The sequence below is a fragment of the Aspergillus lentulus genome (genome assembly GCF_001445615.1).
Source record: "Aspergillus lentulus DNA, contig: Alt04, strain: IFM 54703, whole genome shotgun sequence".
Classification (NCBI taxonomy): domain Eukaryota; kingdom Fungi; phylum Ascomycota; class Eurotiomycetes; order Eurotiales; family Aspergillaceae; genus Aspergillus; species Aspergillus lentulus.
The window spans coordinates 1,468,264-1,496,154 of NW_028322122.1; the positions used below are offsets into that span (position 1 = coordinate 1,468,264).

The 27,891-nt window shown below is 50.8% G+C and overlaps 7 protein-coding genes across 7 annotated transcripts; 3 read left to right on the forward strand and 4 right to left on the reverse strand.

The window, feature by feature from the left end:
* Positions 1 to 495: 495 nt before the first annotated feature.
* On the forward strand, positions 496 to 4,548 carry ALT_1764 (uncharacterized protein; the record flags this gene model as incomplete). Its single annotated transcript, XM_033562058.2, has 3 exons — positions 496 to 603; positions 651 to 853; positions 1,392 to 4,548. The coding sequence occupies 3 exons, from the start codon at positions 496 to 498 to the stop codon at positions 4,546 to 4,548; spliced, it is 3,468 nt and encodes a 1,155-aa protein (XP_033417949.2).
* A 594-nt stretch (positions 4,549 to 5,142) lies between these two features.
* ALT_1765 (Zn(II)2Cys6 transcription factor) lies at positions 5,143 to 8,006 on the reverse strand (the record flags this gene model as incomplete). The annotated part of the gene is made up of 4 exons (XM_033562056.2): positions 5,143 to 6,562; positions 6,616 to 7,343; positions 7,424 to 7,535; positions 7,603 to 8,006. The coding sequence occupies 4 exons, from the start codon at positions 8,004 to 8,006 to the stop codon at positions 5,143 to 5,145; spliced, it is 2,664 nt and encodes an 887-aa protein (XP_033417947.2).
* Positions 8,007 to 9,419: 1,413 nt separating this feature from the next.
* ALT_1766 (uncharacterized protein) lies at positions 9,420 to 11,010 on the reverse strand (the record flags this gene model as incomplete). Its single annotated transcript, XM_033562055.2, has 2 exons — positions 9,420 to 10,512; positions 10,580 to 11,010. 2 exons carry the CDS (start codon positions 11,008 to 11,010, stop codon positions 9,420 to 9,422), a joined length of 1,524 nt encoding a protein of 507 aa, XP_033417946.2.
* A 3,747-nt stretch (positions 11,011 to 14,757) lies between these two features.
* Positions 14,758 to 15,848, reverse strand: ALT_1767 (class I SAM-dependent methyltransferase; the record flags this gene model as incomplete). The annotated part of the gene is made up of 2 exons (XM_033562054.2): positions 14,758 to 15,667; positions 15,760 to 15,848. The coding sequence occupies 2 exons, from the start codon at positions 15,846 to 15,848 to the stop codon at positions 14,758 to 14,760; spliced, it is 999 nt and encodes a 332-aa protein (XP_033417945.2).
* A 491-nt stretch (positions 15,849 to 16,339) lies between these two features.
* Positions 16,340 to 17,918, forward strand: ALT_1768 (NAD(P)/FAD-dependent oxidoreductase; the record flags this gene model as incomplete). The annotated part of the gene is made up of 3 exons (XM_033562053.1): positions 16,340 to 16,388; positions 16,578 to 17,565; positions 17,633 to 17,918. The coding sequence occupies 3 exons, from the start codon at positions 16,340 to 16,342 to the stop codon at positions 17,916 to 17,918; spliced, it is 1,323 nt and encodes a 440-aa protein (XP_033417944.1).
* Positions 17,919 to 18,701: 783 nt separating this feature from the next.
* On the reverse strand, positions 18,702 to 19,688 carry ALT_1769 (TBP family protein; the record flags this gene model as incomplete). The annotated part of the gene is made up of 4 exons (XM_033562052.1): positions 18,702 to 18,718; positions 18,777 to 19,191; positions 19,263 to 19,350; positions 19,414 to 19,688. 4 exons carry the CDS (start codon positions 19,686 to 19,688, stop codon positions 18,702 to 18,704), a joined length of 795 nt encoding a protein of 264 aa, XP_033417943.1.
* Positions 19,689 to 22,576: 2,888 nt separating this feature from the next.
* ALT_1770 (putative electron transfer flavoprotein-ubiquinone oxidoreductase, mitochondrial) lies at positions 22,577 to 27,885 on the forward strand (the record flags this gene model as incomplete). Its single annotated transcript, XM_089599213.1, has 8 exons — positions 22,577 to 22,877; positions 22,956 to 24,474; positions 24,535 to 24,565; positions 26,346 to 26,538; positions 26,592 to 26,752; positions 27,214 to 27,287; positions 27,347 to 27,443; positions 27,502 to 27,885. 8 exons carry the CDS (start codon positions 22,577 to 22,579, stop codon positions 27,883 to 27,885), a joined length of 2,760 nt encoding a protein of 919 aa, XP_089456359.1.
* Between the last annotated feature and the right edge of the window lie 6 nt (positions 27,886 to 27,891).

Below are 27,891 nucleotides of genomic sequence, written 5' to 3' on the forward strand. Positions count from 1 at the left end.
GCCTTGAGAGTGATCGGCATGTCTCATTGAAGCGTTGGGGGCCGATGGCTATGCTCATCCGAAGTGTTGCGTACAGCTGTTGTGTTAGTCCTTGCCATTTGGGATGAATGGACCAATTGGCATCCTATTTAGACATAACACTACATTCAGGATCGGCTCGTATCTTTGCTAACTCGGGTCGATCCCGCGAGTTTCTAAATAAACCTGCGGCAAGGCTGTTGGACCTGCCTTTGACCTACTCGGACCCCAGCGATTAGAGATAATGCTATCAACATTTCAGGTAACAGAAAGGCGATGAACGTCATGGTGTCAATTGCTAAATGAGGACATGAAGAAGCGGAGGCAGTTCTAACGTATATATACCACAGGAGACCCAACAGAGTTCGATGTGAAAGGTCCAAGCAGTCCCTGCTATGCACAGGAGGATCGCGCCCAAATCATCCTATCTGTCAATATACATTGAGCAAGAGGTCTAGCTTGTGCTACTGAGTCACCATGAAAGCTTCCACAATCGTTCTCAGCGCCGTCATGGCTCTCTGTGTCAACCCAGCTCTAGCTCGTGTGCCTGGAAGGCCTTCTACTTCCGTTTCTCCCTCCCATAAGGTAAGTCAAAATGTGGACAATCCTTCAGCCTGACCTCCAACTGACAGACCGGCCATTCAGCCTTCTGGGACACCGTCTTCATGTTCTTGCATCCCATCAGGCACACCATCGGTGACTCCGTCCACGACTCCATGCCCGTCGAGAGTCCCCAAGCCCACAGGAGCTTTTCCTTGGCGCTCCTCCACGTTCAGCCATCATCCGAGCGCGAGCTGCACACCGAGTGGAAGGCCTCCGCATGGAAGACCTCACGGTGATAGTCATGGGTGGGACCACGATCACCGAGAGCCGCCTGCGGAGGAATTCGGAGACTTCCGACCTAGGATGTTTAAGCGCATGTAAAGTTATAGAGAAGAAGCACAGTTGAAGGATTTGTGCCGCTTGAAGTCATTTGTTTGTTATACAAGACTGTTAGTTCTATTGTCGGTCCGGGGGTTGGATCGTTCACTCGTTATCATATCCGCAGCTATCAGGCGTTGACGTATATGAGATATGATACTATGGCTATCATAAGGCATCGGAATGAAAGGGGTGGTTTCTATTTCTCTGATACAAAAGTAGATTCGGATTGAACATAGTCGGATGCTTCACAGACAGCTTTATCTGATAGTACCAACATCTGAGCCGTGATTGGCTGATGATTGATGACTAACGCTACAGGCGATACTTTTTCGTTGCCGACAAGCAAATCCCTCTGAAGATTACAAAAAATCTACAGCTCCCACATTCTCAGGTGACCGACAGGACTTTTAACGGCGTTGTTGGAAATGTGGTATTGGTTAAGTGATTAGATATGCGCTGCAGACGTCTCTCGGACGGTCATATCGAGTTTTGCATTTCCCTCCCGCAGGCTTCGTCCGCAACGTCCTCCGCCGTGTCATGAAAAAGTGCCTGGGTCCAGCTCGTCTGCCGTGTCTGGGCCGCAGGTTCTCCTCGTTCCATTGCCCGTCAGCTTTGTACGGTTGCTCATTCAGCTCTACGCTTCGACCGAATCTCCCGAGCTGCGGAATCTCCACAGGAAGGCGACAATGGAGTCGCCCGTTCTCCGCGAGGTCTGCGGCTGTGGTCGACCGCCAGCTGCTGCGAGACTATGCGCAATTTGAGAAGAAAAGATGCCCAGTGTCGGGGCCGAAATTGAGACGGGAGGACCCCGATTCTTGGATTCCTCTATTAGAACGTTACCTGCCGCCATCCCTGCGAAAAGTACCCGAGGAAGCCGCCGAGACGGATGCCGAGTTCGACGCCGCAACGACCATGGGCCGGGAGACTCTCGCGCAGGCTATCGAGCTAGCCAAATTGCTCTTCTACGCTCGGACTGAGGGCAACATCGATCTACTGGCGTACTTGGGTTTTCGGTTGAACAATTGGCCTGCGGTGAATGTTCTTCTGACTCGGCTACTGGACGCTGCGGATACACTTGACAAGTATTCGATACCCCGCAGACCTCTATCGAGCCATGACTGGGGCTCTGGCGCAGGTGTCTCGCTTGATGAGCTTACCAGTCAACATGCCGAAGGGGCCTCCAAGCTCGTTCACCTCACAAAGTCGCCAGCTGCGTCAGAACTGAACAGCTTCGACTCGTGGACGGAGCGCCCATTTGCAGATGAACACGCTAAGCGCTTCATGGCAGAGGTCTGGCAAAGCTTGGGATCGATTGTGCTCGATGCCGCCGATGCGTCCCCGAACGAGTCTAAGCTGGCAATGTCCTACGTCTTCCGTATCCTTGCTCGTCTACACCATTCTGGCGCAGTGTCTGACCGGGTGTACAAATACGATCCTCCGAGTGTCCATCGGGTAAACTTTCGGCCGCCGGGAATGCACCTTTTGTCAACCCACATCATGAGCGTGTTGACCGATGCGGCTTGGTTGGCACATGAAGCAGAAGTCGCAGCAAAGGCTGCTGCTGCGGGCAAGAAGTCACCATACCTCCCTTTCAATTTGGGTATACGGGAACTTGGACATGAGATTTGGTTGGAGCTAATTCTTTGGTCTTGTGTGGAACATGGGTATATTCAAGAAGGAGTGTGGCTTATAGAACGAATGAGGTCAAAGACTGATTCTCGAGCTTGGGGCTTTGAGAGCTGGAAGCCTATCATCGAGTCTTCCAGGTCGGTTTGGAAGACCAACGTGGATGCAGAAGTGTCTTGGCGTCGTCCCGAAGACAATGACCCTCAGTGGTCGTCACGGAGACGCACCGGTCTTGCCCCCTTCAACGGGCTAGGAGAGCGAACGATCAGCGCCGAAGTCGCCGCAGCGCTGTTAGATAGCCTGCCCAATCTCGTCTATCTGGGTCTCGGCTGGCGCGGTTTATCGCCAAGTGCGCTTCTCCGTCATGTATCCAGCCTCCAGCCCGCCATTGCCTCCTCCACGGCTGAGGCGAAGTTGCTACCGACTGTAAAAGCAACCAACTGGTTCGTCATTCGTGCCATTGAGTCTGGAGGTTTCAATGCCGAGAATGACCCTCGAGCTTTCGAGGCACTGCTCAAGGTTACTCCACATGTAATTCCACCGTGGAGTAACAATACCTCTCCTATGGAAGAAGACGTGGAATCATTGACATTGGGGCAGCTGTATGACGACACGTCTGCATTTGCTGGCCTTATGGAGTACAACATAAGGTTCTTTGCCTCGTGGCGTTTGTGTACAGATGCATTAGACGCCTTCTCCTGGCTTCAGGAAGTGGTGGACGCCAGCAAGTTGCAGCGCATCCGCGAGTTCTCCGAGCGAGTAGGCCAATCGGATACGGTTAGTCTACCTTCATTTGACCTTGACAGCCTAGAATCCTTCAAACCGTTTGAATCGTCGATGCCGCAGATGTCGATCGTTACAGTAGCTGAATTGCTGGACTTGGTCACGACATCGCGGGCGTTTGCATTCGGGGACTGGTTGTTCTTTTCGAACGACATTGACGGCCCTCCCATTCCTCCAAGTGCTTACGGGAACCAAGCCCTCGCGCCGTCGATCATCCGATTCGCAACAGCCACTAAGAACGAAGCACTGTGTAAGTCAGTCGTGCGTGCGCTCTCTCAGCCCCTCTCCTTGAACACCATGCGGGCGCTGTTGAACTTCCGGATCGCCATGGGGCAATGGGATTCCGCGACTATGATGCTGGAGTACGTCCGCGACTATCGATTGAAGTCATGGGGATACAGCAACGTCACGGCGCTGGCCGCAGCAATCGTGCGGATGGACCACGCTGTCAAGCAGCAACCCTCCACAATGCAGCAGAGCGACCTAGACCGCGCAAAGGACCTTCTCCTCCGCCTCCTCAACGGCGAATTCAACGAATCCCACCACTCAAAAACCAGCTTTCAAGACAGACTCATCCACAGCATTCGCCGCGTCTTCCTGGCCATGCCAGGCTCCCTCCGCGAGGTCGCCCAAAAAACTCACCTCAAGTACAAAGCCAGCCCGCGCAGCAACCACCCCTACATCCCCGCCACAGCCTTCCACGCGCTCCTCTCCGCCGTCGTAGACACACAGGGCAGCGCCGCCGGCAAACGCCTCTGGGAACAGTGGTGCCTCGACGTCCGCTCCCCGACCTTCTCCCGCCTCCAGGAAGGCGGCATCACCCGCCTGTACCTGCACCGCGAGCGCGACCCGCGCAAGGGCGACCCGCACTTCGACCCGAGGTACTTCGCGCAGACGCAGAAGAAGGCCGTCCTGCCGAACCCCAATACCGTCCGCATCATCGCGCAGCAGGCGGTGAAGGAGTACACCGAGTTCGACGAGGCTCGCCGACGTCAACAACCTGTACAGCTTGAAGAGCAAGACTCGAACCCCGCCCTTGAAGTCGTGGAATTCTGTATCCGGCAGTTCCAGGCTTTCCGGGTGCCGTGGAAGGAGATCAATAGGGAACTCGGCGGGCTCGTGTACCGCCTACACAGGGAGAAGAAGAAGGAGCGAAAGAAGATTGGAAAAGACGGCGCCTACACTTCCAACAACTAATACCCATTGTACATATCATTTCCTTTCACATCTGCCATTTAATTACAGCGTCTACATATTCCATTTCTCTCATGTACATATCTATCTGCCTATACAATGACAAATACTCGTTTACTGTCATTTTTGCTAGTTCGAATTGGCTACATTCCCAGAAATGTATCCGATATTATTCCGTTGCACGCTGTACGCCATACACGTGATCATGTCCCTCATGGTATCAGTCTGTTCATACTACCCACGGCTCATGACGCATCCATCGTAAGACATCATAAAGACAAGCCTAGCTTAGGCTCCCAAGGTGAAATCACTGAAACTCCAGCCCAGCCCCCGTGCCAACCCATACTCGCCCAATCATGACTTCTATCCGCAAATTGGCTGCGTCCCTCTCAAAAGTCAACGCCGCAGCTGAACTCCAAAGCGAAGAAAATCGTGCGCAGAAACAGAAAGGAATTGCTTTGGCGTAAGAATAGGCAGTGTGAAGATATTCGTTAGGTCAGGTGGCCATTAACTTGGAATGGAACATGAAGACAAACTAGTGGCCTGTGATTGATGAAGAAAAGGAAAGAGTAGACGGCCAATACATTACAGGTGTCATTAATGCGTCCATGGTTCCTCGTCGGCGGCCGCCGGGAAGAACGATCGGATGAATTCCCCGCTGATCGGGTCATAAGGGAAAAAGGCATCGCCTCCGGGAGGATTGCTGCTGGCCGAGGACAGCAGATCAAGGCTGGGGATCATTTGAGAATGCGAAACCGTAGATGGATGCGGATTCTGGAAGTATTGGTAGGTTCCCTGGGACCCGCCGGCGGCAGTGGGATTTAGAAGACTGTCGTCCGTGGCATCATAGAACATGGGTGTGGATGTCAGATTGGCGTTTTGGTGATTGGAGCCCTGGGGTTGCATGCTCAGGGGCTGGGCTGGTCTCGTCTCATAGGCAGACTCGGGCATGTCGCTGACGTCGTAGTTCATGCCGCAAGCGATCCGCCGGAGATTGCCATCACACAGCTGCCATGCACGCCGTGATGCTGCGCTGCACTCGGACATCGCATAGAGCCAGCGAACGGCCTTTTTGGCGGCCGCCAAGAAATGCGGCTCCTCCTCAGGCATATGGATGTTGCCGAAGGATAACTCGAGTAGAAGAACAGTCGCGGCCTGCATCAAGTAGTGCAATATGCACCACCAGGGACAGATTTGATAAAGCTTAATGGCGTTGGGCTCGTCGGGTAGCAATTCGAGCATCCGAAGCGCGGACTCGAGCGATACCTCAGCCATGCTGTGACTAAAAGTCGGCTTTTTGCTCGGATCTCTCGGACGTGCGTCACGACGGCACAGACATGGTCGTCCAAGAGTGATCCGAGCACTGTGGAACTGAAACGCGAGGAAAAGTTTCAAACGAAGCAGTTCTTGATCCTCCTCGGCCATCTTGCGGGCAAAGTCAAACACCTCGGGAAGAGTGTGATACCAGCGGTCGATTCTCGCTCGAAGCTCCCCAATACGATTCTCAATATGGGCCCACGGTGTGTTGACGCAATCTGGCGAGTAGACCCTATTGACAATCTCCTGACTGATCACTGCCAGGTCGGTGTAGAACAGATAGCACAAGGCCCGGCTCGGAGGCTGACTCTTTAACCATCGGGCGTCCCGTGGCTTGTCCGTGACTTGAGCATCTCTGCCACCCGGTGGATTCAAGGGCGTTTGACGAACGTACGAACTTGCCATCGCTGATCCGATATACGCCTGCCGCATATCTTGATCCGCCAAAAGCTTGGCCGCAAAGGGCTCCCGTAGCTGCTCCTCATCGAAGGGCAGGGGCATAGGCGTCGTACAGACACCATCTAGGATACAGGTTGACCTGCCCGTCATGACCCCAAGCATATGCTCGAACGTATACAGACACCACCAGACCTTATAACGTGCCTCTTTGGATATATCGGGAGTCGTCTCGCTGGTGTTCTTCATATTGATCCCGAGAGCAATACCAGATCGAACAGCCAAAGACGCAATTCTCCACGCTCTGGAAGGGTCAGTCACAACAAGACAGCTGGAATTGGGTGCTATAGTACTCACCGGTTGATCTGATCCGATGCAAGAAGATAAAACGCAATAAGACCTTCAACCTGTACCTGCTGCAGGTCAGGATGATTGAAAAGCGTATCACCATTCATGCTGAGGATGCGAGCCCGTGTCAGATACACAAGATGATCACGTTCGTCTCCGCGCCAAGGTGCCTGTGTAAGATGCGCATGCTTGGATGCAATAGCGAAAATCATGTTCAAAATGGCCAACCATTTGTCACCAGGCCGCGCTGCGCTTTCGAAAAAAACCCTATACTGCGCGCTAAACAGCGTGCGACTGATGATCGGGAAGAATGGGTGAACTGTAGTCAAGTAGTCTTCGAAAAGTTGGTCCGCCACATGGCGTGGTGGCATCCAGTACACTTGTACGGGGCCCGGAACGGTGATATCCATGTCATCTAGGTGATAGTTCACGGCATGCACAGCAAAGTCACCCTCAGGCTTCGTATCCGATGCTCCTGACTGTTTCCGAACGCGTTGCTCAGCCTCCCGCCGTACCCTCTGCATCCAGGTGAGCTCCGAATTCTTGCCTATGTACCCTGTAGCCCTCGAGGTCTCACTCCGATTCAAATCTTCTTCCACCCTATCGATCGCGTCTAGCGAACCAATCGACGAAGGGGACGATGGCGGTTCATCCTGCTCCATTTCTTCCTCCTGGGGCGTCAACGAAGACTGCGGATCATTCGAGGAACTCTCCTGGCTATTGCTCTCTCCATTATACTAATTGACAGTCGGGTAATCAGCAGGGGCAATCGCGGTCAAGTGAAGACTCCTCAAGGAAAATCGCCGTAGGCTCTTACTTTGTCCAGCGTGCTCTTGATACGCTCCGAAGTTCGACTATCCGCCACGCTCCCAATCTCTCGCAAGAGATTTTCATAGTCTTGAGTCTTGACCGACAATATATCCAACTGCCTGCATCCGTGGCAAAAAAATACGAATCAGTTGTAAGCCCACACAACACGACAGACCCACGACGTACCCTTTTGTCTTCTCCCTCCATGACACCGGATATCGACACGTGACCCTCAGCTCTTTACACTGCCTGCATATAGGAGTATCACCGCTGCATTTCGTCTTTCGTGCTCGGCAGGTTTCACATGCTCGCGGCACACGGCGACTGTAGCGCGGGGCTACAGTCGAGCGCTGTCTGGGGATCGCGACTTTCGCATTTGCACTTTCATTCGCTCCGGATCGATTGGGACCTAGCGACGAGGGGTTTGCGATCTGCTGCATGTAGGAGGAGTCTTTTGGCGCGACAGCTGGCATTGAGTTGATCGCAGCGTTTTCTTTGCGATCGGGCTGTTGTGGTGGCGGATGTAAAGGCATCTGGCCCCGCATCGCGGCACTTCCCGACTCGGGGATACTGGAGGGAGCGTTCTCCATGCTGGTCTCCCCTCTCCGGAGGCGACGATTGAACTCGTGCACAGAAGTAGTATGATGTAGATCCGGAGAAGTTTGACCAGGTGAGTTGGTCGAGGAAAGTCTTGGCTACAGGTGTTTGCGTCTTGGTATCAAGACTCTGTTCCACAATAGTCTAGAGCGGTCAACGATAGAATGGGCATTTTGTAGCAATTCTAAGCCGACGACCCTGTTTCAGGACCAGTATGAAAACGAGGAGGTTAATAAACAGGCCAAATCACTGCCATTCGTGGAGTATGTTATAATGGCGAAAAGAGCTCGTAAAAACAGCCCGCGAAGAGCCAGCGAAAAGAGCCAGGGGAAACTGAGACAAGGGAAAAGAGATCCGAACGGCAGAAGAAAGGGAACACAGACGAAGGATCACTGCCTATTATTACTACTGACAAAAATGTGGAGTGGAAGCAGAAGAAACAAGGCGCCAATCAGATGGCGGACGATCGAAAAAGCAGTACTTAGTTATCTTCTGGACCGAGTTCACTCTTTCGGAGGACAAGAGGGAGATCCGAGAGGGGATGACAGCTAGGGTCTTACTCCTCCTCCCCGAGAGCAGGATTGAGATTAGAGAGGCAAAGAAGGAGGGAGCGCCTGGAAAGGGATCCCATAATCACGAATGATTCTGAACTCTGATTCCTTTTCCATGTTGATGCAGGATTAGATAAGCGCCCCCCTCGCAACAGAATATAGAGATAGAGATATAGTAATAGACTAGGGATGAGACATCATGAGATATAATACTGTTTCCCTTCAACGATAGCTTAGAGGAGAATAGAGATGATCATGTTTTGTGATGATGTTTCATTTAGATAACATACATAAGAGAGGCATCAAACCATCAAACGCATCTCGCTTCCTCCCATTTTCCTTTAACCGTTTCTTCTCTTTGAGAAATGCTTCTTTCCTCTTTGCTTTTTGCATGAAGCGCAAAATAACCTTTCTTCCACAAATTGGGATTGAAAAGAACATAGGAAAGACATAGATACATCAAGACCAGCTGGGGAATATTCGAACCGCCGTATAACGGAAACCCAAAAACACGATAGATATATGTACAGTGAAGCCGGCTCATTGGCCACCTAAGTGGGAAGGCGCAGAGACCCAGCAAACGAGGAAGGTAGGACGCCCATTAAACAGACAACGGGAGTATAACGTTATAACAAGGATATCCCTCGCAGCCACAGGGTGCGAGAACGTAGAGGGAGGATTCGTCTTTGCGGAGTGGAGAAATAAAAACAAATTCCGACGGACGCAGTAACATCGGTGGGATGCATGCAAAGAGCCATAGGCTCTGCAATGCATACGATGGATTGTGGACCGTCGCAGTCAGCCCGGCGAGAGGTTAATCTATCGCGACTGGCGATTGGACTGCTCACGAGATGTTCAGATCTCACCGAACATCTCGTCGAGCTCGTCGACTTCTACAGTCTCCGGATTCTGCAGCTCTCGCCACGAATCAAAGACCATGTCCATATCCATATCCTGGATTCTCCCAGGCAGCACCAATTTGTCTTCCTGCTCAGCTAGCTCCGACATCTTCATCTCAATATCTGGAAGCTCACTATTTAACATGTCAATAGATCGCTTCAGGGTCGAGACCGAGCGAACACTAGGATCTTCGGGAAGGCTGATCTGGGGAGCACTGGCGAGGACAGTCGCACGGTCCTCAACTTCAAGACCGTCATCGGACGCGGCACTCGTCCCTGACGAGAGCGACGATGCGACCGACGCGAGCGACGGGGAAGGCGAGGTACCGAAGAGGGCCGACGCAGCCACATCATCGGTATCAAGTTGATCCAGCTCCAGCTGCTGCTGGAACCGCTGTTGGACCTGGTAGTTTCCATGTGAGAAGTAATCGCTGTCCTCGTGATCCGGCAGGCGCTCCTCGTTGATAGAGGAAAGAGGACTGTTTTCGACTGAGGTCTCCGAAATGCTCATGACTCCGTTTTCCAACTCGCTGAGGGCATCCGAGAGAGCAGAGGACTTCTCCGTGGCTGCTTTCTGCTCCGAGGCCCGCTCGCGAACAGCACTGGCAGTCTGCGTGAACTCCTTCTCATCGCCCTCCAGCGGCGGGGATGCGGCGCGATTTGAATGCATGAGGCGCGCATGGCTGTGATGTTCGCTGAAACTGTGGCCAGGGCGTCCTGCACTACGATCGATATTCTCTTCCTCAAAATCAGGAGAGGACAGGTCGACCTCGGGACTAAGCGATCGTTCCCGTGCCAACATCTCCTCATTATCCAGGTCAGCGTTGGAAACGCTGGGCGTGAAGTCTTTCCCATCCACACCTGGAATGATCACATCATCCGAGTTCTCGGGAATAGGCCGACGCGGTAATGTCGTGAGGTAGTAATACACTTTGCGCGGATGTATAGGAATTAATTCCTTTGCAATAGGGCACGGCGCCAGGGCAGTCCAAGGGCGCTTCATATAGGTGCCTAGTCGCGAAGACAGGAGAGCAGCGGGATTGGCGGAGCTAGATGCAAAAGCGAGACTGTTAGCTTCCAAGCACAGGACGGTTTGAAGAGTAGGGGACGGCGTACTTTGCGACATTCTCGTTGAGGGTAACGAGAATGGCTGCGAGCTCTTTAACAAGGTGAGGGCGATTCCCGGTCTTCTCTAGTTGCTCAATCACGCCCACGACGATGTCATCGTTGATACCTTCTGTGTCGATCTTGGGCGCAGCGGTTCCGTCCGTAGGGGACGGAGGTGGCGTATGCTCATAAATTCCGCGCCTTCCGTTCGGCCGTATTGTTTGCTGGTCCTTTGCATCTGTGGAAGAATTCGAGGATGGCGAAGGCTCTGGTGATGATGATACCGAGTCGTGCGACCTCTTTACTTTTTTAGATGGCGGCAATTGATCGTCGGTCGCGTGCGGCTGTTTCGACGCAGAAGGGGACCGACGAGATGAATTGGGAAGATGAATACCCAGCGAAGGGAGAGACAACGACTTGCGGCGAGTATTGTAAGGCATAATGTGTGGAAATAGACTTGTGGATGGAGAAAGTAATATACGGGGTGGAAGAATAATCAGTGAAGCAAGGTGAGAGATATGGGTATGGTATAGTAGTAACGAACCACCAAACAAAATACAGTTCGGATATTAAAAGGAAGCGATGCGAAGTAATATTACTTGAATCAACGACAATAAAGCGTTAATATAGAGTAGATGATTAACAACGATGATAACAGATGATAACACACGAGCGAGGATAGTAGTAAAGTAGAAGGATGGAGAACGAGATGGGAAGCAGTTTACGGGAAGGGGGCAGGAAAGGAGAGAGAGGGAGTAGCTAGATAGGATGGATGGAGGTGATGGCGATGATGAGATGTCGGGATGGGCGGGAGACAAGCAGAAAGGGAAGAGTATTCAGAGGGCAGCTCGTTGGCCAGTTGATCCCAAGAATTATGATTGTTATGGGGCGATGAGAGGAAACAATTAACAATTGTTTCCAAAAGGGAAAATAGAAAGGGCAAGATGGAAAAGGGTGTGAAGACCGAGTGGAGTTTGGTATTTTTCCCTAGAGATTTTCTTCTAACGATTTACGAAAGGGAGAAAAAGTAGGAAAAAAGGGCGGAAAAAAAAAAAAAAAAAAAATCAGGGCGGGTGCTTCAGGGTGGCGTTGATTGGATTGGCAGAAGATGGGCCGGCCTTTTCTTTACTATTTTATTCCAACAGGAATGCTTGCCTACCTTATGTATGGTACCGACTACGGAGCAAGAAGAAGAAAAGCAAATGGCCGAAACCTGGGATTGTTCTTCAATTCTTCCGTACCTCCGTACCTCCGTACCTCCGTAATAGTACATCCTCTTATTATTACTAGATATGTCCTCAAGTTGCGCTAGTCCAACAGTATTGACACAAGCTAGAGCAGGAGAATGAGCCTAGATGGTCATCAAGGCTTCACCGCCATAGCTGTTCCTGGGCAAAACCGCCTGGCGGTGGTTGTATGTGCGTTTGGATGTCTGTCTACACAGTAGTATCTATCTGAATTTCTGAAGATGGATCAACAGATTCACACGCAAGTGACCAAAGGGGCAAAAGTACAGTGGGGCCAGCCATGTGAGTATGACGACTAGCAAAAATGGCTGACTATCTGATTGGTGAAAGGAGGTTAGGATCATCTATGGTTCTGCATGGGCTCCATGGTGGAGTTATGCACCATCATGGAGCGAGCAAAGAGGCGAATCGGGTAGCTACGTATTGCTTTCTAGGCTCCCGCGCTGGCAGCTAGACCAGCTGAAGACGGTCCAGCACTCCTGGTTGCTGCGCAGAGATTTTTCCTTTTGGACAGATGGAAAACAAACAAGAAGTATGCCAGTTACCTTCATAGCCCCGATACTAACCACTATTATTGAGCCAGCTCACGTCCACACAGGCTAACTCTATAGAGAGGCATTGGCTTGCCAACATCTTAGATAGTTGCTGGGTACTACGGTAGTGTAGACTTGCCTCTTGACCGACTCGATAGATGAGCATTCTCCGATCGTCGGTTGTTTACCTTTTGCTAAACAGAAGTTATGCTCATATCTTTGAAGCTCCCCAATCACAAGCTCGTATGACATATATGGCGGCGAATCTCCATGGGAATTTTAGTCAGTGAATGCATCATAGCTTGCTTGGTTCCGTGGTTTTCAAGGACCGACGGAGGTTAGAAAGGCGATGTCCACGGTCCATACAGAAAGTCGATACAGGGAAGAGGGAAAAAAGGAAATGGAGAAAGGAGGAAGGCTTGAGCCAGCATTAGCGCGTAGTATGTTGATTTCGGGACTAACCAAGAAACAAAATGGAATCTAAGAGAAATTCAAACGAGTGGAATGGGGGATTCTAAAGAGCTTCCCATCCAGAAAAGTGGATTCGAGATGTGACCACGCGTTCCTAGCGGCGCCGTTTTGGACATCAAATAGCGAATAAAATTGTCGACGATGGAGCAAACTCCGAGCTATGCAGCAGAGTGGAAGAAAATCCAATCGGATGGGCCACAGTGAGGCTTGTCATGATTTTTACACTTTCCAGATTTCCGGAATTGGGTTGTCGAGTGTCGCAAATAGCCAGTTGCCAGTTGCCAGTGGCTTGCCCGCTCCTTGCTTTTTGATGCTGAGACCCTGTTACTCTCGTATTGTGTTGGCTCGAAAAGTATAGCTCTCGGATGATATCGCCCTTCCTACTCCGTACGTTAATCTTCAAGCCTGCTGAAAACCAGACCGATGAGTATTCCGTAGATAGACTGTCTTTCAAATGGATAGGACAAATTTCTGTGGTAACGGTTGATCGTAAGGTCAAAACAACAAGGAGGTTGGAGAATGTTCACTTCGGCCGGTACTACCCCAGTTTCAAATGGGTGCCTAGATGCAATGTGATATGTATCAGCGGGGCGGCAAGGGATGCGCAGAGTACCTAGTACACACATTCCAAGCATCCCTGTCGTTATTTGTTGCCAAGCTACCACATCACACCTCCTATTCTATGCTTAGAGCCTCACGCACTTGAGTATCTCGCTGATGCGACAAAGGAGATTTATGATTATGCTTATCTGAAAGCTTTTGTCGCTTTAGGGATAATCAATGGAGACAGCCACATTGCGATCAAGATACTCTAGGGTATTATCTCTATCTCGCTAGGAGGTGTTCCTCATGCAGCTATGCTTAATCTACAGCGCAGACCGTTAACGTACATCGTCCTTGCTTAACCACACATATTAGACTTCGCTGTATGAGTATCTACCATCTACTTACATACATCATTTGCATCGATATTGCATTGTTTATTGACGCATGTATGGCGTATCTACCCCGAGATCTGCGCTTCAGGAAGAGGGATAGAGGGGTACACACCCTCTGTCAAGGTCATATCAAACAGCGTCTATGTCAGCAACTCCGTACATGTGGAACGACAGGTCCACGAATAGAACGAACTTCTCGCTCAACTAGTGCTATCAAGATGTTATGGAGTACTTATCTCCTACGTGTGGTTTCTCTCTCGGAGATGATTGACCTGTCAAGTCTTCCCTCAGGATCACCATGACACATCCCAATGAAACCAATGTCTCAAATATGAGCACATAGCCATCCTATTAACCAAATACCAGCTATATCATTGGATCAAGCGCCTAGAATCATGCCCATCGGCCCCAATCCAGAATCCAGATGGGTTCCCCGGTGGAAACTCTAAGCTCGCTAAACAAGATACATACTTTCACCAAGACTCCGTGTACCCCGCATATGTGATGCATTTGGCAACGCCATCTTGACCTCATTTTGGAGTATTCCCGTCCTAAAGAGCCCAAACTGCTCCGTAACTCCATAGACCGTCGAGAGACTCCACCGTAGAAGTTCTATTCCACTCTATTAAGTTGATCGGCGGTGGTATACGTTGTCAAACACCTAGACGAGCTCCTCCGAAACGAAAGGAAGACGTCATGATTTATATATAGTGTGAGGGGGTTGAGAACTCCGTCTACAACCTCTTGCTCCATCTTATCATGTCAGAGTTTGCTACGATTCAGATTTCGTAACTCGTTCGAATAGCCAATTAGTACTATAAACCGCTTATCAAAGAAATCTAGCATATCAACAGATGTTTGACCGCATATTGATGCAATGATCGACTCCGGAGCCATGTCATGCGCCATTACTTGTCTTTCATATAGTTATATATCGTACAGACTCAAGTCTATCTAATATACAATGTTATGCCAATTATGCCAATGCATCCCGATCGTCATTGCTTAGCATCTTGACTTTCACGTACCGGCCTCAGGACATACTTCCAGGTTGTCCCAAAGTGCCACCGTTTCTCCTCCACGATTTCCAACCCACTTTGCCGAACAATCTCGCCAATATCCCGATTCCACCAGCACCCATGCCGGTCTGCGTGCGCGGGGGCCAGATTGTCTAAGATTTTGTTTAGCCAGTCGTAGTATGACCGACCATGCTCGAGCAGCAATATCTGCCCCTTGTGTGGTTCTGTAATCGAACCCAAATGGCGCAGGGTGCCTACAGGATCCGGCATCGAGCATAATCCCATGGTCTGCACGATGGTATCGTAGTATGCTGGCTTCGCTCCCGCCGATGGGGGAACGACGTCCTTTGCATCCTGCGCACGGAAGGTCACATTCTTGAAGTTCGGATGGAGTTTCTCGAACTTGCTGCGTGCGACTTCTATCATTTGCGGGCTGAGATCGACAAAGGTGACGGAGCGACAGCCTCGGACCACTGCTTTCCCATCTTCATCAAAACCGCGTCTTTCCCCCAGATCGTAGTACTCCAGGTTCCGACCAGTACCGCAGCTCACCTCCAAGACATCTCCGCGTGACCTCCGGACAAGGTTCTGTCGTTTCTTGGCCATACGCATCACCTTCTCTGACATTTCGACTTCAGCGTCAAAGTTGGGTGCGGTGCGGTTGTACCGGTCTGATACATCCTCGGGAACATCAAGCGACCGCGCGTTGGTTACCTCCCGCCTGTAGGAAGCGTAGAGATAGCCGCAGTAGGTGCTGATGGTGAGCGCTGTGACTCCCAGAACAGTCATGGCTCGTGGAGACAGTCGAGGGGTCTCAGGCTCGGGCTTGAGATTCAATAAATGAGGGTTGGCCCGCTTCGGCAGCACAGGAGCCGCTGGACGGTTGGAGCTACTCTAAGTTAGATGTCTGGATCCAGGAAATGGAAGAGATTGGAAGATGACAGAGGATAAGGATGAAATCCCATTCTACATCGTACTGACCTTGGTCTTTCTACAGTCGGGATCTTGGGACCGGACACAGGCACTTTAGCCTTCTTCATGGCTGCTCGGCCTGCTCGGGATACACTCATGATTGCGAGTGATAATAAGTCTATCGGACTAGGTCTGCCGGATTTTCTCGCCTAAGGTGATAGGCCTCAACGAGTTTTCGTGGTATCAGGGCAGTGATTTGGTTCCATTCCTCTGCGGTGCTCTATCCATCGAAGCTCAAATATTGCATGACCGTTAAGGGTGAAACATATAGACAATGCGCAATCACCTCCAATCAAAATTGATAGTGGTATTATCCGGAGTCTATCTCTGTTGACAACTGACTGGTCAGGCCAAGAACGGCAGGGCGTGAGGTTTCAAAAAGTGACATCCGACCGTCGGAACCGGGCCGGCTCTTATCTGGTGCTAATTACTATAGACTCTGGACTTCTCCGCATCCCACATTAAGAGGGGTGATTCTCGCCTCCAAGGGCGGATTTCTTTCCCTTTGGCTCTCTCGCGATCTTCTTCAATTTGTTGGTCAATTGGGAAAGAGTAGATACTGCAGCGAAGACCTTGGTTTGAGGAAGACATGGCGCTCCCTCAAAAGATCCTTATCGTGGGTGGAGGTGTATTTGGCTGTGAGTCCTTCGATTTTGCTTGGACTATTGCAATTGTTACCTGAAAATAGAAGATGAAATGATATTCCCTGATCATGACAAAGGAGTCGATTAATATTCATCGTTCCTATTTTGATTTGTGTGACTGCTATATTCCCTTCGTCAATTGCATTCCGTGACCCTGACACATCGGGAACTGACCGCATATAGTGTCGACCGCCCTATCGTTGTCGCAACGATTCCAAGACTGTCAAATAACCCTGCTGGAACAATCCCCTACGATTCCTAACCCGCATGGCTCCTCCGTCGACAGTTCACGAATCATCCGCGCCGATTATTCACACCCCGTCTACGCGAAACTCGCTGCTGCCGCCATTGACCACTGGCGCAACACCGAATGGGGAAAGGAAGGTCGCTACACGCAGAACGGTCTGATGCTCGTCTGGACGCCTGGCAGTGAGAAGGCGAAAAACTATGCGACCAAGAGCTACTACAATGTCAAGCAGTTGGAGGGCGACAAGGTCGAACTACTCCCGTCGGCAGCTGATGTGATGCGGATCGTGCCAGAATATGGCAAGGAGTTGAATGTAGCGGGGGGATACATCAACTGGGGCTCGGGCTGGGCAGACGCCGCAGCAGGCGTGCGATTCGCAAAGAAGCTTCTGGACGAACAGGGAAAGGTGGTCTTCAAAACCGGCGAGGTCGACAGGCTCCTGCTTGCCGATAGCCAGAGCGCCACCTCCCAGCGCAGAGTCACCGGTGTCGTCTTGACGGACGGCACAACACTCACGGCCGATCTTGTCGTCCTCGCCACAGGCGCCTGGACAGGTAAGCTTGTCGACCTCCGCGGCAGGGCCATCTCAACCGGCCAAGCACTGGCATACCTGCGCATCTCAGACGAGGAACAGCGCCGACTAGAGAACATCCCCACCGTCCTCAATTTCGCCAACGGCATCTTCATAATCCCGCCTCGAAATAACCTCCTCAAGATCGCCCGCCACGCCTACGGCTACCAGAACCCCAAGGCGGTCCCCATCCCCGGCGGCAACGGCGTCACTATGCAAGTCAGTCTGCCGGAGAACGGCGTCCCGGTCCCTCTGGAGGGCCAGGAAGCCTTCAGAACAGCGCTCAAGGAGCTACTTCCCAGCTTCGCGGAGCGTGAGTTCGTCACAACCCGCGTGTGCTGGTACACCGACACGTAAGGAACCACTTTCTTTACCATCTCCAAAATTATGTGACGGCTAACACAAGGAAACTGTATCCAGACCCACCGGCGACTTCATCGTCGACTACCATCCCGACTACGCAGGCTTGTTCCTCGCAACTGGCGGCAGCGGTCACGCATACAAGTTCTTCCCTGTTCTGGGCGACAAAGTCGTTGACGCGATCGAAGGAAAGCTCGAGCCTGAGCTGCGCAATCTGTGGAAGTGGCCGGTCAAGGTCGACCAGAGCGCGTTCGAAGGCGACGGGAGCAGATCCGGGGAGCAGGGGCTCCTCCTGATGGAGCAGTTGGCTAAGAGTACGAAAGCTCCCAGGAAGAGTGTTTTATGATAGCTCTTTCGTCCTGTACATAAGCTATACCACCGTATATGTAAGAATAGATCAGTAGATGATTGATCCATCGTCCTGGCATATCTCGTTCAAGAAGCAGTAATCTGAGAGGGCAACGAAAAGGGGGACATCCTGATACTACCTAGTAACACCATTTCTGTGGAGAAAGGGTATCTACCATCGAATAAGCCCCCTAGAAGGTTCACAGTTTGAGAGCTGTACGGGGACTATGATTATTAGGAGAAACTCTTTACACATTTTTATACTACTCTTGAAAGTAAGGAATAAAAGTATTGACTACCTCTTCATTTCATTCCTAAGAATGGCGTAGTCTAATCGAGTGCGGCATCATTTTCTTTTCGTCCATATCCCACGAGCTCATAAAACAGAGAGCAACCTCATACTGGACAAAGCCAGGGAGGGTTCAAGCCAATAGGCGAAGAACACGACCACATATTAGAAAGGAGGCAACCATTCGACCAGCGCACAGTACCGCCCCCCGAGTCCGCGGATTGTGCTACTATCTAATTGTAAACATTTGCAATATTTGGTGAAACAGGGAACAACGACCATGGGGCAGAAGGGTCCGAATCGCTAGAACGCCGTACAAATGCTAGCATGAAAATCATCATAAGCGAGGTCTCAGCAAAAGGGACTGAAAAGACCACCCATCCCTATGAACCTCTCAAAAGGAAAAAAAGAAGTGTTAATACAGGTGGGAATGTGTGAAGGATATGAAGTGGGTGATCTTCATCTGCTGACCGATATGCCGCGATGAGGCTCTTAGACCTTGCGGAAATCTGATCGAATCGTTAGCATATAGTTCTGCTTCAAAGAGAAAAAAAAAAATAACCATACCAGAAAGCACAGGATAGATCAGTTCGAACGCCTGATAGATCTCTTCACGGACTTTGGCGCCGGTCAAAACGATCTTTCCACTGACGAAAATCAAGAGGACGATCTTGGGCTTCATCATACGATAGATGAGACCAGGGAAAAGCTCAGGTTCGTAAGAACTGAAGTTGTGATGGCGACTAGCAAGACCCTCCAGGCGAATAGGGAACTTGATGTCACAGGAGCCGACGATGTTCTGGATCTTGAAGTCGGTGAACTTGGCATTGAAGCCCAGTTTCTGGATGATACGCGCGTACTTTCTGGATGCGAGCTTGGAATCGTCTTCGGACTTCGCACCAGTAACGACCATCTTGCCGGAGGCGAAGATCAGTGCGGTAGTTTTCGGTTCCCGGATACGCATGATCACGGCCGCGAAACGCTATTATAAAAGCAGTTCAGCCCACACTGTACCCTGATATGACCAGCTCAGGGAGGTGTGGAAGTTAATACCTTTGGGTTGTACTCTGCATTTCGCGCGTGAAGCGCGATAGTCTTCAAATCCAAGCGGCAGTCAAGGTTGACAGTAGCAACGATGTTTCTTGAAGAGAAAATCCTTGTTCAGCATTCTGGTGATCCAGAAAAACAGCAAGAGTATACTCACTGCAAGGTAGGCACGATACCACTTCCCGGAGCATTGGCACCAGGAGTCGCAGCGGGAGTAGTGGGCGTCACCCCATTGCCGTTGACGGCATTTCCTCCCTGCTGATGGCCGTTCACAGTTCCATTCGCACCCTGAGCGCCAATCGCCATGTTTCCTTCTTTTTCAGAAGACGGAGGTGTCAAATCACCGGCACCACCGGGAAAGGACAGAGAAGCGGGGGAAGTGAAGGCCCGGGCCTGCTGCGCGGTAGAAGGATGGGTCGTGAGAGATTCCATTGCGACGTGAGCAAGAGAAATACTCGAGCTGTAGACCAGCCGAAACTGAAGTAGATATGCGAGGTAAAGTCGCGAGCCAAAGAGCTTGTAGACGGCAGTCTATCCTCTCAGAAGACCGAGTCAGTCAAAAGCCAAAGAGATAGATGTTCACAAGAATTCATGCCACAATATGGACAGGGGGGCGAGGGAGGTGGGAGGAGATAAATCAGAAATGAGGTGGCGAAGAAGATATGGGAATGGTGGGTGACGATGTGTTGTAACAGTGAATATTTTTGTAGGCGCAGGAGGAGGAAAAAAAAGTGAGCCTCACCCTTTGTGGGAGATGAACAACTCAATGTCTCCCCTACAGCAATGCTGCCTTAGCTCAACTCAAGCTCGAAGTGAGGAGTCGATAGACGAACAGCAGCAAGATAGGTCTGGTGGAGATGACAAGAGGCAAAACCAACCAGAGGAAAGCTCAACACCAGCGAGATGATGAGATACTAGAAAAGCACAATCAAGTGTTTCCTAGTCACACTTATGCAGTAGCACAAAACAAGTGCAAGTGAGAGAATGGACAGTGACAGAAGCACGTGAAAGAGCAAAGCTTTTCTTCAGGTCAAGCAAACAACTTTTTTTTTTCTTGGTTTTGGTTTCCCTTTTGGGTATTGGAGATGTCTATCTGCGTTCTTGAAAGAGAGTGGCGAAGATGCACACCTGAGGCTGCAAACTTCGTGTTTCAGTGATGTTACTGAAACTGCGCGGAAGAAATTTTTCCTTTCTTCTGAGCCGTCTTATTAGGCTTCTTCCCGGAATTCTTCAGGCCAAAGAAGCAGAGAATACTATGCTGAAAATAGCGGAACTCTGCGACTCTATACGAGTGTGGAGAGAGAGGGGAGGGAGGAGAGGTTGGTCGTCGGGAAGAAGGCGACTGGAAGATTAGTTTCGGCGTTCCGGGCGGTGCCAAGACCAGGGTCAAAATTCCAAGAGCAACAGGAAAGTGGGAGGTTGGGCCTTTATATAGGCTGACTCACAGCGCCCGAGAGTGCTGGCGTCAGGGGAGGCTGGGCCGGGCGGTGGCGGCAAAAGCAGCGATGGAGGTCGTTTCCATCCATGGGTTTGGCTGCTTTGGGGCATCTGTTTGTGACTTAGCGTTCCACTAGCGCCTTCCGGGGTGGCCAAATCCTCGAGACTGAGTGGCTTCTCTCTCCTTCATCCCAGCAAGCGCCATTCTGCCATTTCTGGTTGGTTGAATGTGAGACCCATCAAGCACATTTTCTTTGGAAGCCCCACCACGCTGTACACGCTCTGTTTGGCTGTTCATCAGACATCCCTTTCACCATGGTTGCAGCCACTGGCTGTTGCCCAGTCCGCGTCGCTCCTGCAACTGCTCGTCAGACCCACTGCATCCATTCATCCATACCTGCTCAACAAATAAGAATGCATGTCGCTCTCTGTGGGTTTCCCTCGCGACGCGCCTCCTGTCGTGCCGCTTTAGCGGATGGCAAATGAACAAAAGTCTTTTCTTTTCGCACTGGTCGTCATTTTGGTACGAGTGTTCCGTCCATGATTTCCTACCTGTCCTTCCTTGTTTACGAGGTTGTTGACCTGTCTACTCCGGATGATGGTGGCTTGACCCAACAATCGGACTTCAAAGTACTTTCCATTGCTGAAGTTTGAGCTGAGATGGATCGAAAGTAAAAAAAGGACGAGCCTTCTAACCACTAGCCCTTGAGCAGTTGACAGGTCCTGGCGGTTCGTGAGGTGTTTCATGGTTTATTCCCCTCCAGACTGGAGCCTGGACGCGGACTTATCTATCCCCAGATATCACGAGTCACGATTCGTGATCCACCAGCTTGACTAAATTAAGGCTCTTCTGCCTTGGTCCGATCGTCCTTCTCCTACTCCGGACTTAATATCAATAGAAGTTAAATGATGAAATCACATTAATGAGCAAGTCTCCGTGGAGAACTCGGTAATTGAACATCAACTGATTTCCTTATTTTCCCTCTGTCAAATCAAGCCTAGATAATACATGGACGCTACGGAAGTTGTTGACATTATCCAATATATCAGATCAGTATCGGTATACAGGCTTGTGCTGACCTGCGTATAAGCCAAGACACGGGGTGTATGAACTTAGGCCGTGATGTTATACGGTCGGCGACCCCGTATTTCTACCATCCTAATCAACATCTCAAGTGCGGAGTGAGAAGGTATCATCTGGGCCTATCCTGTTCTGCTTCTCATCTTCATTATCCGAATCTTCTCTTCAGCCACGTGTAGAACCTTACATGATATCGGAGGATAGTACGGAGTAAAGTAGTCTGTACATACCTTCTCCTCCCGAAAGGTAAATGGTCAGATGCTTGTCATTCGGACATGTTCAGCCTCATGCGTCTTTCATGTGATTCCTTCGCAGAGCCTCGTGTTGCCTGGGAACCGGCACTAAGAAGCGAGTTTAGGTAATTTGCTCTGTAGAGAGGGACGCACGTCATGAACCATCTTCAAACCATCAGTTTCATACTGCGTGAGCAAACGAAGCTCTTCACCTACGTAGTGTTCATGTCCACTGTTTGATTCGGCTTCCGACGGAATGAACAGTTTACCAGCGGAAAGACGAGGAGGGATGAGGATGATTCCCATCGCCGAAATTCCCATTGGCTGAGCTTACCTCGGGTACTGCCAACTTGAATGTCCACCGCCAAATTCGGCCATCCCACGAAAGTCCCACCATAGCCTTTAAGTCATACTCGGGTTGTTCACAGGGCATCTTCTGTGATTAATATCTTCTCCGAGATTTTCTTCTTGGAAAGGCTAAATTACCATGTCTGGTCATTGTCTGTAAACTTCAGAGGTACTGAAAGTGGCAGTTTGAATCCCCTGTTGCAATTTTCTCCGATATCGCAATGGCTTCAAAAGGAGCCGTCTTGCCTATCTTGAGGCGCGAGTTGCAAACCAATCGCGCACAACTGAATAGAGCCGCTTCATCCTTTTCGACTGTTGCTACGGCTGTTCGGAATAGGAGAGCAGTGTCCGCTAGGCACTCGGCCCGCCACACCGCGCTTTTCTCTCAGAGACAACTACTCGGTCAAACTCGGGCATTTTCGCAGTCGCTTTCGACAAGGTTTGCAGATGACCATGATCAGTTCGATCCCCGTCAAGTAGAAAGGGAGTCGGATGAGGTGGACGTTTGCATTGTTGGTGGCGGTAAGAGCTTTCGTGGTTGCCAGCTATTCGTGGCTACTCAGCGGTTTGATGGCTGACTCGATCTCTTCACCATCGCAGGTCCTGCCGGTCTCGCGGCAGCTATCCGACTAAAGCAACTCGCAAACGAGGCTGGAAACGAGGAGTTCCGTGTGATTTTGCTGGAAAAAGCGGGAGAGCTGGGCGCGCATATACTTTCAGGCAATGTTCTCCAACCAACTGCAATGAATGAGCTTCTGCCCGATTGGTTGTCTGAGGAGAATCCATCACGATTTGAGGGCGCAACACCAGCGCGGGAGGACAAGATGCGCTTTTTGACCAAGAACTCGTCGTTCCCGATTCCCGCCCCACCCCAAATGAACAATCATGGCAACTACATTGTCAGTCTGAACGAGCTGACGAAGTGGTTGGGTGAGCGAGCTGAGGAATTGGGTGTCGAGATTTACCCTGGATTTGCTGCTAGCGAGTTGGTCTACAATTCGGATGGCTCCGTCCTCGGCGTTGCGACGAACGATCTTGGTGTTGGTCGGGACGGCAAGCCCAAGGACAATTTTGAGCGGGGTATGGAGTTCCATGCTCGTGTCACTCTACTCGCCGAGGGCTGCCATGGTAGTTTAACGAAGCAGGTGATCAAGAAGTACGACCTCAGACGCGATAGTCAACCCCAGACTTACGGTATCGGGTTGAAGGAAGTGTGGGAGATTCAACCGGAAAAGTTCAAGTCGGGAGAAATCGTGCATTCTATGGGATACCCGCTTCCTTCGGACACCTACGGTGGTGCCTGGATGTACCATTTTGGAGAGAACTTGGTCAGCATTGGGTTGGTGGTTGGTTTGGACTATCCCAACCCGTGGCTTTCACCTTACGGAGAGTTCCAGAAGCTCAAGCACCACCCCTTGTTCAGGGAGGTTTTGGAGGGCGGCAAATGCATCTCCTATGGTGCTAGGGCACTCAACGAGGGTGGCTTCCAGTCGATTCCTAAATGTGCTTTCCCAGGAGGCGCTCTTATCGGTGACACTGCTGGCTTCTTGAACGTTCCCAAAATCAAGGGCACTCATTCGGCTATGAAATCGGGCATGTTGGCAGCGGAGGCTACCTTCAATGCTTTGCAGAATGACAACGACGGTACTGTCTTCCTTTTCGAATACGAGGATGCTCTCCGAAAGTCCTCGATCTGGAAGGAGTTGTACGAAGTGCGCAATATGCGGCCCTCCTTCAAATCGCCGCTCGGTCTCTACGGCGGTATCCTCTACTCCGGCTTAGAAGCCTTCTTGTTCCGCGGTAAAACACCCTGGACACTCAAGCACCACGGTACAGATGCAGCATCCACCAAATCGGCATCTGAATGTAGAAAGATCGAATACCCCAAACCTGACGGCGTAATCAGCTTCGATATCCTGACCAGTGTGAGCCGAACCGGAACGAACCACGAGGAGGACCAGCCTGTCCATTTGCAGGTCGCTGATTGGGACAAGCATACGGACATCGCTTGGCCGAAGTACCAAGGCGTTGAAAACAGATTCTGTCCTGCTGGCGTCTACGAGTACGTCGAGGATCCAACCAAGCAGCACGGCGTTCGCTTCCAAATCAATGCCCAAAAGTAAGTCTTGGCTCTACGCGCATTTTTCTTTTTCCTCATGCAGATGCTAACCACGCACAGCTGTATCCACTGCAAGACGTGTGATATCAAGGTACCGACGCAGGATATCAATTGGCAAACACCCCAGGGCGGAGAAGGCCCTAAATACTTTAAGACATAAGCTCATACCCACTGTAATTTTTCTTTCATTTTCTTCGTCTTCACCTGTTTCTGTGTCATTTAAAATGGATATTTCGAGCTCATCCTCCGCGGACTTCCGCCGATCAATTTTACGGATTAGAGCATCCTTTCCCTCTGTTGACATCTTGTTTCTACTGACAAGTTTCTCTCTTGGGTTATGTTTGTACTATACAAAAGGATATACAAAACTCAGCGTACATGAAATGTACAGGTTGGTTAGATATACAAGTATCAACAGTCTCGCATTCCCACACTGCATACGGAGTAGAAATTTTACGTATCTCTCTCTCTCGACAAATTCTCACTTAGCAGCAGCACGATATGAGAACTTCCGAGACCCAGATTGATCTTTGACGCTGAAGTTGAGCCCCGCGGGGAGTGGCGAGCTGAACCATGGAAATAGCCATGATGTTTCCAGTGATGGCAGACCATGGATCTGGCAGAAATTATAGCTAGTACCTAGGTTCTCAGATAATACCCTCCTATCTGCCGCTATGTTCACAACATTTGCTTTCCGTCGAGTTTTGATCGGTTTCGTCAAGCAGAACAGATTGGACTTTACAATTCTAGTGAGTAATATAAGTGAGGCTGTTAAGAGTTCTCAAGGCAATTCGGGCGGAGCCACGTGGATCATCAAAGTGAGGCGGGCCGGCCACTTCTTATTGATCGATTATTGCTCGATTATTGCTCGCATTGTTTCGTCCATCGTTAGAAGAGAGAAAACTGACTGGAAGAAACACAGCCCTGCCCACCCCAGAACCACCTAGTTTACTGATTGGCGGACAATTTACTTAGCTAGGGAAAGACTGGATAGACTGTTGGTGATCGCAGGTACGTACCTCTCTAGTACTCTCGGTCTGGCGGTCAAACCGACCTCCACCCTCGTCTCGACTCTCTTTCTCCTTCAACCTCGCAGTTTTCGCTCTCATCCATCCTCTCAACTACCTCTCTTTCATCTCACTGTTTTTTCTCACCGGATATATTGACCTGATTATATCTAGCAGCTACTCCGTCCTTCCAACCTGGTCCGGTTTCCGCTTTCCAGCCCGTCGTACGAGCCACATCTGGAGATTCTGCCCTTCCACTGCGCGGGATAACAGGAATACACTGCCATACTAATCTCAGGAACGCGACTATCTGAACCCAGGACTCCTGATATTCCGCTCGTCTCCTTTCTGACCTGGATCGTTTTGGCCACCACAAGTCCAACGGAAGTCAGAATCGTTCTGCTGTCTAACCGCCATGACTGAGGTTTCCTCCACCCGACTTTATCTCGGGAATCTTCCCCGCAACGGTATGCAGGCCTTCATCAAATCTATCCTTTCCTAGGAGATATCCCCGTCTGTTTCAACCTGGATTCTGTATACCGTCAGCTCGCGCCTTCCAAATCCACTAGGAGAGACCCTTTTGGACCACCTGGTCTTCCCATAACCCTCATGGGTCTCCGAACTGTTTCCTGGGATCTTCGTTTGTCCTTGGACATGGGGATATGAGGGCGAACAAGCATCTCCCTCATCCTGAATCTCCATATTTCCCGGCCTGCAGCACCCCAACGACTACGGATATAGCTTTCTTTTGGCAGTTTAACCTTGTGCATTTTAGACTGCTTGTTACTTGTGTTGCGATGAGCTGACTTTTGCCGATGGCGCCCGTGGTGGCGTCGTTGTTGCTTTTATTCAGTGACCAAACAGGACATCGAGGAACACTTTAGTAGCCATGGCTCCGGGAAGATCACAGAGATCAAGTTGATGAACGGATTCGGGTTCATCGAGTACGAGGATGCGATGGATGCTAGAGATGTCGTTCCTGGTAAGATTTCCCTGAGCAGCCCTGCCTTCACTTCGGACAGGATCACCTGGCTGACAATCCACCATCTAGCATTTCGTAAGTTGTCGATGCAGATGATTGACGTATCTGCTTGACTGATCTATAAACAGACGGTAGCGACTTCAAAGGCGAGCGACTTACAGTCCAGTTTGCGCGTGGACCACGCCGCAAAGAAAATTTCCCTGGCCCCCCGGATCGCCCTAACATGCCTCGTCCCCGTCGTACGATTTTCCGCATGTTGGTTTCTGGTCTCCCGGAAACAAGCTGGCAGGTTAGCAGACCATCTCTCCTTCTATTTTGGACCTCCTGGATACCACGCAACCTGGCCACCCAGCGTTACATGAGCCTTCTATTTTCCCAATCTCTGTACTTCGGCTTCCAGGAACTCGAGCCCAGGATCCATGAGGCCCAAAGTCAATATCGATATTTCAAGCTCATAGAACCTGTTTGCTTGTGACATGGCCTCGGCATGTATCAAGAACATTCAGACGTCCCAGTCCCAGTCGCAATCCGGATGTCCACAGTTTCCTTTTCTATGGATGACAGTGTGACCACCGCGGACTTAAAGCTTTGGAGCCCTTGGATCGACATGTGACCTGTTCCTCTTCCGTCCCTGCAATGATTCGTGTCTCTTTTGTTTTTGTTCACCTTCTCCTGGCATTCTTGCATTACCGGGGTTTGACTGGGGTCTACACTCATTTGGGAGCCAATTCTTACCGCTGGATCATATAGGACCTGAAAGATTTTGCACGTCAATCTGGTCTGGACGTTGTCTACTCGGAGACTGGCCGCGAACAAGGAAGAGGGTGGGTGAAGCTTGAAATGTCACGGATGATAATTTTCCAATCGTTAACACAGAACCAAGGTTCGTTGAATTCGAGACTGCAGCTGACCTGAAAACTGCCATCGATAAGCTTGATGGACGAGAGTTCAAGGGCTCCCGAGTGAGCTGTGTCGCCGATGTAAGGACCTCGCCAGGACATGTCATACGAACCAGGATTCCTAATTGTTTGCTTCCAGATTCAACCTCACGACGACCGCATTTTCCGTGATCCATATCGGTCCCGCTCACCCCGCCGCAGTTATCCTCCTATCGATGAGTACGACAGGAGATTCCCCGCGCCTCGCGGTTACAGCCCCCGCGCCCATTACAGGGAACGCTCACCTGTTCCGCTCCGCCGGGACTATTATGAACGTGACGGCTACGGCCGTCGCACCCCTCCTCGACCTCGGATTGAAGACTATCCCCCTCCTCGTCGTCCTTACGATGACCCCTATGATGCCCGGCCTCCACCACCTCCCCGTCACTATGATGACCCATACATGGCACCGAGACCCTACGGACGTCCTCGGACTCCTCCAAGAGGCGACTATCCACCTTATGACCGCCGTGGATACTGGTAGGATCTA